This window comes from Brassica napus, chromosome C3 (genome assembly GCF_020379485.1).
Source record: "Brassica napus cultivar Da-Ae chromosome C3, Da-Ae, whole genome shotgun sequence".
In the NCBI taxonomy this organism is placed as follows: Eukaryota; Viridiplantae; Streptophyta; class Magnoliopsida; order Brassicales; family Brassicaceae; genus Brassica; species Brassica napus.
This window is the reverse complement of record NC_063446.1, coordinates 7,332,345-7,343,830: the sequence shown is the minus strand read 5'-3', so window position 1 is coordinate 7,343,830 and position 11,486 is coordinate 7,332,345. Positions and strand designations below refer to the sequence as shown.

At 40.5% G+C, this 11,486-nt stretch overlaps 3 protein-coding genes across 3 annotated transcripts; 2 read left to right on the top strand and 1 right to left on the bottom strand.

Moving 5' to 3' along the window:
* The first annotated feature begins 712 nt into the window (after positions 1 to 712).
* On the top strand, positions 713 to 1,516 carry BNAC03G14050D. The gene is made up of 2 exons (XM_013827255.3): positions 713 to 969; positions 1,044 to 1,516. The coding sequence occupies exons 1-2, from the start codon at positions 839 to 841 to the stop codon at positions 1,369 to 1,371; spliced, it is 459 nt and encodes a 152-aa protein (XP_013682709.1). The 5' UTR covers positions 713 to 838; the 3' UTR covers positions 1,372 to 1,516.
* LOC111204365 (nicotinamide/nicotinic acid mononucleotide adenylyltransferase) lies at positions 1,472 to 3,478 on the bottom strand. The gene is given in 10 exon segments (XM_048752324.1): positions 1,472 to 1,697; positions 1,793 to 1,851; positions 1,922 to 2,023; positions 2,112 to 2,191; positions 2,318 to 2,402; positions 2,505 to 2,587; positions 2,769 to 2,855; positions 3,184 to 3,196; positions 3,198 to 3,258; positions 3,414 to 3,478. Coding segments are annotated over 10 exon segments (717 nt in total). The 5' UTR covers positions 3,464 to 3,478; the 3' UTR covers positions 1,472 to 1,600.
* A 179-nt stretch (positions 3,479 to 3,657) lies between these two features.
* Positions 3,658 to 10,775, top strand: LOC111198013. The gene is made up of 9 exons (XM_048752321.1): positions 3,658 to 3,949; positions 4,337 to 7,281; positions 7,396 to 7,584; positions 7,964 to 9,272; positions 9,359 to 9,762; positions 9,853 to 9,984; positions 10,076 to 10,209; positions 10,289 to 10,380; positions 10,460 to 10,775. The coding sequence occupies exons 1-9, from the start codon at positions 3,745 to 3,747 to the stop codon at positions 10,489 to 10,491; spliced, it is 5,442 nt and encodes a 1,813-aa protein (XP_048608278.1). The 5' UTR covers positions 3,658 to 3,744; the 3' UTR covers positions 10,492 to 10,775.
* The last annotated feature ends 711 nt before the right edge of the window (positions 10,776 to 11,486 follow it).

Genomic DNA, 11,486 nt, shown 5'->3' with positions numbered 1-11,486 from the left:
TGTGTGTTGTAGATATTATAAAAGAATTCTCAAAACTTTAGCAAGTCACCTAAGGGCATCCGCATTGGTGAGTTTTTCACCAATCTCTCTACAACTGTATTAATAATATTTAAGTATTTAATAAAAACGTCTTATGGATTTCACATTTGAACCTTTTTTTTTACAAACTTTTTAATTAAATAGTAATATAACTAGTAAGAAATTTTGGTAAGAGACTGGCCAATGCAGATGGCCTAAGATGCATAATTAGGATTTACCTTTCTTAGTTTTGTATGAGATCTTGTTCATTTGGTTTGTCTTTCTCTTCCTTATTCCTGAAGATGATTGTAAGCAACAATCACTCATGGAAACAACATCTTGAAACATGCTTACTCTCTCTATCAACTGAACCATAACAAACGGATGTTAACTTAAACAACGATTACAAAGATCATTCAGACATCAACACAAGAAAAACAAAACAAAACACAGTTACTTCAAAGATAGTCTCAAGTTAGTTGATCAATGACTGTACTAGCTAGCGAGAGCAAGTCACGTGATGACTGACGACATGCACATGACCGAAATATCAACTAAATGTATTTTTAGATACCTCCATGGTTCATGTCATGTGCACTTTTTATAATGACGTTTATCTCCCTGTTATTCGCCGAGGGATGTCTCCTTTAATTTGAAATCCAGGGGTAACATTGTCAATGTTCAACGTCAGTCTCTTTTCCCGAGGCAGCAACAGACAAAACCAGACCCAATCTCTCAAGCAAGCTCAGATTCTGTGGTAATAAAGAAGTCGAAGACACAAAAGAGTTGGGTGATCAATGCTGTTTTCTTTCGTCTATCAATGGACTCACATTGCTCACCTAGTCGACTCGTTCTAGTCGCCTTCTGCTTCCTCTGCCTCTTCGCCGGAGATTCATCAGCGACGAGGTCTGGTTTCTTCTACACAAGACACAAAGGACGATGCACGCCGCAGTAACTAATCAAAACCCTTTTCCCTCCGGTAAAAAGACTACTTTTCTGACATCTCGGTTGGTACGTGTTTGCAGGTATTGGAGCAGCAGGAGGGAGGCATGGCCGAGGATGGTGCCCGAGAGATCGACGGTGGAGAAAATGTTCGGAGTGATGGTGGCCAAAGAGCGTTGGAGATCTGATCTGACGCTGGTGGAATCGACGTCTAGGAACGACGAGGAAGGGAATGCGTACGGTGCGTTGCTGAAGCAGGGGATCGCTGCTCTGCTCAACTCTTACGCGAGAAGAAGCTTTTCTTATGCGCCTTGGGAGGTGAAGACTATGCTCATTCAGGCCATGATCTCCGAGCCGGCTGCTCGCCGGCAAGCACAGAAGTTCGCCGCTGCTAACGTGGCTTGTGACTAACCTTGAGAATCAGATCAAAAGATTAGTAGAGTCACTTTGTTGTACTTGTTGCTTGGTGTGTTATTGTGGTGTTGCCTTGGTGGATACGTATTCATTCTTGTTAATCTTGAACTCAAATGAATCTAATGAGAAAAATTTAATATGATTACATCTGTTTTATCACATTATTTGAATGGTTTGTGTAGTAATAATACTGATCTGGTGAAGTAAATAATCCTCTCAGCTTTTGTCATGTGACCTCAGTGTAAAGCTGGTGTTGTCTGATGTAATCTATCACTCCATCTTCAGTCAAGTACTTAACCGATAACCCTCGCGAAATGCATTGCCTGTAAGAAGATGAGATATGAGCAAGAGAAGCCAATTTTTTTTATTTTGGGTGAAATGGAATGTTCTTGAAGAGGATATATAAACATCACACTACCTTAATCTACTTGAGCTAATCTGGTTAGGAACAAAGTTGTTGACGATTCTGATGTTATCCTGCAAAGGAAACCGTATTATATCATTTGACTGATTGATACAGCGAAACAAGAAACTTGGTAATACTTACACGGGTTTCGTATAAGACTCTGTCACCAAAGATCATGTTTTCAACATCTTGTCCTTCTCTACGGATGCAGACAATCCCATAGTCTTTACAAATACTCCTTACCTTCAAAACACACAATGTTGATAATGAAGCATATATGCGAGTAGAATCGATAAAACATGCTGCTTTGGTTATACTGCCTTGGTTTTACCTGTTCAGGGATCCAAACACCGGGAGAGCAGAAAGATTCCAGTAGATCCGAGCCACATAGTAGCATGACTTTGAGAGATTCTAGCATTAGAAACCACACACTATAGATTTTAGCTTGAAAGTTGCTTAGTAACTAGCAATTACCCAAAAATGTAAATGATACAGACTAAAGACCATATAGGATGATATTATTGCGGTTTATCTTACCCTTGGGTACAAGGCGATTGTTTGTAAGGAAAGTCTTGACCCTTGATAAAACCACCAAACTCCGTTGGTAGCTGTCTTGGGATGCCTGTAGAATAAGCTTTCACGGCTTTGTAAGGACACAACGCTTTGTTTCTCGAAAAGAACTTATCAAAAGCTTTTGAGGGCGAGAGAGGGAAAGATAGAGTACCTCCCACGGATCAACCATTATGAAGTCGGAGCTTTTGCAGGCTAGATTACACATCTCTAAACGATGCTCTGCAGATAAGTCCCTACACAATCCTGATGAAAGGTTAGAGGAGATTTAACCGTAAACAGAAGAACCTTGGGAGTTAAAAGAGAAGTTGTTAGCTCCACGCTCCATCAAACGTAATTTGTTAATTAGCATTACTTTAGAAAAAACCATGAGTCATAATTGAAAGAAGCTAAGATTCTAAAGTTTGCCAAAATCATACCTCCTTCTTGTATGCATCATTTACAGGAGACATATAGCCTCCAAGAACATGAAATCCCTCAGAGTGTAATGCATCTCTCGCCAGCTCTAAACACGAAACAAATAACTTATCAGTTCAAAGGAGAAACGGTCGCAGAAAGATCATTCGACCAGACAAGCATCAACATGAATATTTCCAGAAGCCTCTAAAACACAAAGCTAATAGAACAAAACAGAGTCAGATAATGTAGGATTGTTTCACTGAACAGGTACAGGACAAGGGCATAATAATCTAACCTACTTTAAACTAATAAACAGTGTCCCAGTGAAACCACTGTTCATAATGCCTAACAAATGTTCGAATTTTCACATTGCTAAAATTTGAAACTCATTGCTAAAATTTGAACTCTCTAGAGCTGTTCTTGTAAGAACTCACCAAACATGCGTAAAATGCATGAACGTAGGAGGATTGAAACTCCCAGTTGCCACAAGCACTACACAAGTTTTATCCCTGTTACAGACAAAACGATCGAAATTTACAGTGAATTTGGTGACAATCTCATCAACATAAGCTAGTAACTAAATGGATCAGTTAATTTTAACTGAGAGAAAATTGAAATGACAAAAAAGGGAGGGTGAAATCAATAAAAAAGCTTTGAAATTTACTTAGATTGTGATCCGATAGTTAGTTTATCCACTGGTAGGGAGACATCCATTAGAACTGATATGTTGATCGAATGAATCTTAGCCTGTAACGATCACTCCGGCGAATAGAAGACAACGATGAATAAAGGATAGATCCAAAACGGCGTCGTCTTATATACGACGACGTTTTACTTGAGTTAAAACGCACCGTTTCGCATTAGTATTTTTATTTTTTCGTTGTGGTTAAAATTAATCTTTTAAAGGGGGAAATGGAATCATTATCCCCAAAATTTTGAAATTCGAATCCGCGCTAGTGGTCTCTCACTCGATCTCGAGGGCTAGGTCGTCGGCGATGTTTTCCGCCAGAGAGAACCCGACGGCGAATGTAAATATGCAGAATCTTTTCGTTCAGATCTTCGAGAGGAAGAGGCGAATCGTCGAGCAGGTCAAGCAACAAGTAGATCTCTTCGACCACCATTTAGCCTCCAAGTGCCTACTCGCCGGAGTCTCCCCTCCGTCGTGGCTCTGGCCTCCGTCTATGCCTTCCGAAACTTCCGGTAGTACTTCCTTCCTGCTCAATTTCTCTCCAGCAATGTCAATTTCATTGTTTTTAGTACTGGTTAGTGTGGGATTGATGCTGCGAAGTTGTTTTGGTACTTAAAATCGAAAAGGATTGAATGTTTGAAAGGCTAATTAGCGTAACTTGATGTTGAATTACTGTGATAGGAAGGGTTTAGTGAGATATTAAACGGTGTTAGGGTCCCCAAGCATCATTTGATATTTTGATGTTGAATATACTATGATAGGTTTTAGGTACACTCAAAAGCATTATCTTGTTGAAACCAGTATCAATTTCCATCGGTTATATATGTGTTTCAGTGACGGTTGAAGGGAAGAGTTTCTGTTCTCTGTTCTTATTTTGATGTTTGTTCTTATGTGCACAGAGTTGAATAAGGAGGAGATCATCTCTGGACTCCTCTTTCCTCAATCAAGACCTTCCTTCATTTGTCCTAGCGGCCGTCTCTTTCCGTATCAGCCGCCCGTCAGTTTTCTAGCTGACAGTGTAGCAAGACAAGACCTGACATCTGTGGTGAATAACACTTTAGAAGAGCAGTTGTTTGAAGAAGAACAACAACACCACCACCTCTCACACAACTTCGTCAGACGCGTTTCAGATCATTCTCAAGAACAGGATGCTGGTACTGCATTTCCTAGAGATGTCCATGAGGAGGAACCATTGCCAGAAGGTGTCTCAATTGGTTGCAGAGAGAATGAAAGCTGTCCGTCTCGTGAACACAGTCAGAATCAGAGAGTTGGAAATAGCCTTGGTGCTACATCTCCTGGACGTAGCCAAGGGAAAATGGTTCCTAAAAGTGTCTCAACTACTGGTTGTGAGCGGAAACCGTCATCTCTTGGATACTGTCAAGATGAAACTGAACCAGACACTTGCTTTGACCCTGGACTACCAGTACCGCTTGATAAGATTCAGAGATCGAAGTCACGTCAAAAAGATTTCGAGCGTCGGAGTAGTGCCAAAACTTCCAGAAGCCGTTCAAACTATAGAAATGAGCTCAAACCTTCTCCAGGTGGAAATATAGGCCCTGAGATTGCTTCGTTAAGGTCCGACAGTGTTAGGGAAATAAATTTATTTGAGCATGATGAGAATGATGAAGGTTGTCCCGATGAAGTAGAGGACAGCAATTCTCAAGGTAAAGGAGGGGATCAGTGTATTAAGTTTAGCTTATCTACAGAGTCTTCAACCCCACATCAGAAAGTGGTTCCTTTGCAAACAGCTACCAGTGGAGATACTTCTGCTTCTATTGTACCAAAATCTCTAAGCGAGTCTGGTCATGTGAATGAAATGGATGTATTACAGACCATTGAGACAATTGATGAAGTACCTGTTAAAGTAGATGAGCAAGTGGATGATCCCCACAGCAGAAGTTGCAATGAAACAGCTTATCTCGATGGAGGTACAAGATCTAAAAGCTCAAGCCATGATAGATCCAAGAGGGAAAATCAAAAGTCTAGCAACTCTGTTTCGGGTAGCATTTCGTCAAGAAATTCAGATCCCTCTCACAGGGCAGATGATGGAGTAGAATTACCCCAGGTAATACCTCTCACTAATGAAGATTCTAGGCTGACAGATGCTGGAACGAGACTCTTTCAGTCTGAAATTAAAACAAGATCCAGCAGCTATGCATGGAGAAATAAATCCAAGACTGGGCATTCAGGCTCTGTTAAGTCTTCTTCAGTTGACCTGGAGCCAAGACATTCGATTTCATCACTGCAAGGTGGAGATGCAAAGGAGTCACTGATTCCCTCGACTATTGATGTTGAAGGTTTGGTAGTTGTAAATATTACCAGCGACGATCAAGCAAAAGAAAAGGGTGAAATTGTGAAAGAGTCACTGGTTCCCTCTATAGTCGATGTTGAAGGTGGTAATTCTGGAGGAATTAGATCTAAGACCGAGCATTCAGGCTCTCTTGAGTCTTCTTCAGTTGACGTGGAACCAAGACATTCAGTTTCATTACTGCAAGGCCGAGAAGTAAAGGAATCGCTCATTCCCTCTTTTATTGATGTTGAAAGATTAGTAAATGAAGATATGACCAGCAATGATCAATCAAAAGAAAAGGGTGAATGTGTAAAGGAGTCAATGATTCCCTCGACTATTGATGTTGAAGGTTTAGCAGTCGAAGATTTCACCAGGGGCAATCAATTAAAAAGAAAGGATGAATGTGTTGACACTAACATATGTTCAAGTGCTGGAAGGATCAGCCAAACTGGCGTATCCACAGATGAGACGACACTTGCGAGTGCAATTGAAAACTCTATACCCAAGACCGAGCTTTTGGGCTTTGTTGATTCCTCTTCAGCTGAACTGCAGTGGAGACACTCAGTAATGCAATCAGACGATGAAAGTGTATTGTTGAAGCCCGTTACTGATACTGGTGAAGCTTTATTAATGGAGGAAGATAAGGCTGGGGAATCAACTGAAGTTAATGGTATCTCAAAATCTAGAAGTTTAAGCCAAACTGACATCACGGTAGTTGAGCAAGTGGTGGTTGAATCTATTCTTCAAGAAAGTGGTACCCCAGAAGACATGACTGACCATTCTAAAAAATGGGATACTGGTTGTGTGTCCAAGGAAGAGCAGTCACAGGGTTCATTGACCAAAGCAGGGAGTAACCAGTGCCATGGGATATTAAGTAGGCCAAGAAGCTTAGCAACTGAAGAGAAATCAGCAAATGAATGTAAGGATCTTTCTATTGACTCTGATCGTAAATCAACTGAGGAACAGCTTAAAGTTAGAGCAGGAAACGCATCACTGAGAACGCATGATCTCCCTGACTTTATGAAGCCTGAATCACACTGTTTTGATGATACTGGAGAACGCAGCTTCGATGACATTCCAATGAATAGTCGAGAAAAGTCTACAATGGAGAAGGCCCTAGCACCAGCATCTGCCGCAAGGGTGTCAGATTTTCCATCTCTCACTGATTCTGAGGTAAATCTTTCGGCAGACAACGAAATGAACGACACTGAAGATCATAATGGCTTGGAGAAAGAAATGCTATCAGAAACGGAATCACCTGCAAGCCATACTGGCTTAAGAGGGGCAGAAAATGAACCTCCAGAGTCAAATACATCCTCTGGTCAGATAGATGCATTGAAAAAGAGACCTCAACTTGGAATATCCTCGGACAAAGGTGTTCCCCAGTTTAATAGAAATATAGCATGCACAGAGACAGGTGAATCTCATGGTCTAGAGGGCTCTATACAGAATCTTTTCTGCTCTAGCTCCCTTATGGAGGGTTCACAACTGCAGAATAAGCGGAGAAGAACCCTGTACAAAGTAACTAGTAGAGAGCCTTCGTCAAACCCAGTGGTGAATGTTCTTTTCTATGTCTTAGGATAGTTCATTATATGAGAGTTTTAAACTAGTTCGTGCTTCCAAATGTAACTAAAATGCTTTTTGAATCATGGTTTTTATATATTGCAGGGAGACATTCTCGACTCAGATTCTGTTAGGGAAACAGTACATCATAGTGAGGAAGCCGCAAGTCACAACCTCAATCAATACGATGTAGAGTTACAAAAGATAATTGGATCTGCATCTTCAGATCACTATGAAGTTGAGTTACAAAAGATGATTGGATCTGCATCGTCAGCTGAGTTACGATTTGGAGAGGTATGTGCTGTATTTCTCATTCTTCTTAAGTTTGTCTTGTAATTAGTAGCATTTCTCTCTTGAAAATAAGTGTAGCCGCTCAGTTTAGAACTATATCATTACCTACTCTAAAGGAAATAGCAGTTATTCTTCACCTGAATATCTCAATCTAGATTTAAGTGTCATAGAATCAAGCACCTCACAAGCTGCACATGTGTATATAAAGCTATTAACCATAAAAATTATCGGCAAAAATCTGAAATCCTCCTATTCAATATTATCAGCTTTTCTGTGCTCGTATTTGCATGTCTTTGTTGGTATGACTCCATTGCCAATATTAAACGACACAAATATTAAGCTGAGAGTTTGCATAACATTAACTCAAAACGGATATTTACAGGATTACTTATTCAAGGAAGCTGGATTGATGAGTCCTGCCTCGCTTTCCTTCAGACCAGAACAGAGTGTAGACAGGAGTCTTATTGCTCCAAATCAGGGACATGAAACAGAAAATATTGACTTTCTGCCATTTGCTGGAGAAACATCTCACCCATTTGCTAGTGGCGTTGTACGTAGTTCAGATTGTTCTCCTTGTTTGTCACCCTTGGGTTTGACAGGCGCAGACGATGGAAGCCCCCCTGTTTTGGAGGGCTTTATAGTCCAAACGGATGATGAAAGTCAAAGCGGTTCCAAAAACAAGATAAAACATGACAGCTTCGAATTTCCAGGAACTACAGCAGAAAGTGCAACCATCATAGAGCAGATTCGCAAGTCTGCTTGCAGGATCACTCCCTCATTAGATCCAGCTAAAATATTCAAGTTCAATGAGAAACTGGATTTGGATCAGTCCGTTTCAACTGAACTCCTTGATGGCATGTTTTTCAGTCAGAATTTGGAGGGTAGCTCTGTCTTTGATAACTTGGGGGTTAACAATGACTATACAGGAAATTTGTACACTAGCTGTCTGCCCTTTTCTGGTGCTGGCTCATCTGCTGATGCTAGGAACCTTCTTACGTCTCCAAATGGGAAGCTGTGGTATAGAAGTTTGCAAAAGTCTTCCAGTTCAGAGAAGCAGGGCATTCAGACACCAGACCTACCTTGCATTAGCGAAGAGAATGAGAACGTGGATGAGGAGCCTGAAAACCTATGCGCTAACACTCCAAAGTCGACGAGGTCAGAGAATCGAGGAAGTTCAATTCCAGACCTTCCTAGCATAGCTGAAGAGAATGAGAAAGAAGATGAGATATTAGAAGCTGTCAGTCAAGTATCTGATGATTCCAAAAGTGGGAATGCCTCTGCTGAAAAGAAGCCTTTTGCTGATGTTGATGAAGAATCTATGAAATTTCTTCCATCTGACTCTAACGCTAAGATCCCTGTTGATAGACAGAGCCTAGATTCTGTCAATACCGCATTTAGCTTTTCTGCTACGTGCAACAACAGTGTCAAAAGTAAACCAGAAAGGAAGCTGGGTGGTAGCCGAAGATTCACGAGTAAAGGTAAAGAGAATCAAGGTGGAGCAGGCGCTGGAAGAAATGTTAGACCGCCTAGTAGCAGGTTCAGTAAGACTAAGTTGTCTTGCAACTCGACTTTGACATCTGTAGGGCCGCGATTACCAGATAAACAACCTAGGCACAACAACATTGTCTCAAACATCACTTCGTTCGTTCCACTTGTGCAGCAGCAAAAAGCAGCTGCAGCAATCATTACAGGTAATATATCTCTTAGTCTAGTAGAAAGCATTTGATATTTCGAATTACTTATTTGTCTGAACTTACCCTATCTATGTTTCCTCTAGGCAAGAGGGATGTCAAAGTAAAGGCCCTAGAAGCAGCTGAGGCTTCAAGAAGGATTGCTGAACAGAAAGAAAATGAACGCAAGATGAAGAAAGAAGCTATGAAGGTTGAGCGGGCAAGGCTGGAACAAGAAAACCTGAGAAAGCAAGAGATTGAGAGGAAAAAGAAAGAAGAAGAGCGAAAGAAAAAGGAAGCTGAAATTGCATGGAAGCAGGAGATGGAAAGGAAAAAGAAAGAAGAAGAGCGGAAGAGAAAAGAGTTTGAAATGGCCGATAAAAAGAGGCAGAGGGAAGAAGACAAGAAGCTGAAGGAAGCTAAAAGACAGCGAGTTGCAGAAATGCAGAGACAACAAAAAGAGGCTGATGAGAAACTACAAGCTGAAAAAGAACTGAAAAGAAAGGCTATGGTAAGACTAAGAACCCTCTTCTTGTTTTGATCTTTGTTTGACTAATGTGATGCACGAGTTTTGCTGAATAAAAGAAAGTGACATTTTCAGGATGCGAAGATAAAAGCACTGAAGGAACTTAAAGAAGAACAAGGTAATGCTAGGATCCGTGAAGTAAGATCAAAGAGTAATTCCAGCGACGATACCAATGCATCAAGATCCTCGAGAGAGGATGATCTCAAGGTACGAGTTTCTTCTTTCTCATCCTATAGAGATTTGGAGTTCTTTAGAGATGAGACCAATCTCAGATACATAACAATACTTGTGCTTATAGGTGATAAGCAACATAGGGAAAATGTCTGAAGAGTCCTACGACATCTCTCCATACAAATGCTCAGACGACGAAGATGAAGAGGAAGACGACGATGACGACATGTCAAACCACAAATTCGTTCCTTCTTGGGCCAGGTTTTGTTTCTTAGTTGCTTCTATCATTCTTTAATAGGTTCAGCTCTCATTAGCTACTAAAGCGTCTTTATTTATACAGCAAGAGCAATGTACTTCTCAGCGTCATTTCCCAAGAAAATCGTGATCCCGATGTTGCTTTCCCTGCAAAACGCTTCCGCAGTATAACCAAAGGTAAAATCTCTCGACTACACTTCAACATATAAAGATAAGTTTCATAGTTTTACCCATAGTTTCTTTTCGATATTTGCAGTTCTTTTGCCGCGAAAGTTCCGAAGCCAGTAGCATAAACTACGAGGAGCCAAACTCAGATTCTCCGAGACAGTAAAACTGTGTTTCAACTTTCAAGTTCCTTAGCTTCAGCTTCAAAGTCTGTGAATACACTCTCTCTTTGTGCTTAACCTATTGTAGCAAATGATCCTATTTGCTTTTGTAAGGATTAGTAAATGGAGACAGTAAAACTGTGTTTCAAGTTCCTTAGTAGCTTCAGCTTCAAAGTCTGTGGATACACTCTCTTTGTGCTTAACCTATTGTAATAATTAATTTCATCCCATTGGCATTCACATTCAGCCTAACGCTTGAATTTCATTTGATTTTTATAACAACTTGTGGCCCTTTGGTTCAGTGAGTTTATATATTGAACAATTAGGTTTTTCGAATTCATATAAACCCTATTTCAGAATGTTAATGTCATGATCAACATACAAACCTTAGTTCCAAGTTGATAAAGAATGGGAAGTAGTAGATTTAAAGAGGAGTCATAACATCCTTGAGTTCGTCTCAAAATTCACAGAAAACATTGACAATGGTCATGGAGAAGCTGAAGGCCTTGTAAAGTCACAAGAAGGGATAACAAGCGTTAATCATATGAAATCCTTTCCCTAAGCTAGCGTTAACACATATCTCGAGAATTGTGTTTTCTGCTTAGTAGGTGTGCAGTTGCAGTTCACCACCGTGACGAGCTGGATGTACAGGGGAACCAGCTAAAAAGACTCCTTGAAATTTGTCTGATTCACAGTATGCATCTTACTATCTCTCTTTGCTTCTCTGATTAGCAATTAAGTATGCATTCATAGTTATACTTTTGTTTTCGTTGGCAGTTCTTGATGCGAGTGCCAACCAGTTCCATAAGCTTAAGCATCTGAACTTGTGCTGTTATGCAGAACATGACAAGTAAGACAGTGATGCGTTGGCTCTTTTCTCTGACAAATACAACTCAAAAACATGCCAAAAACATCTGTATTAGTTGAGTTTCGGTATACTCCAGGTGTGTTATAACT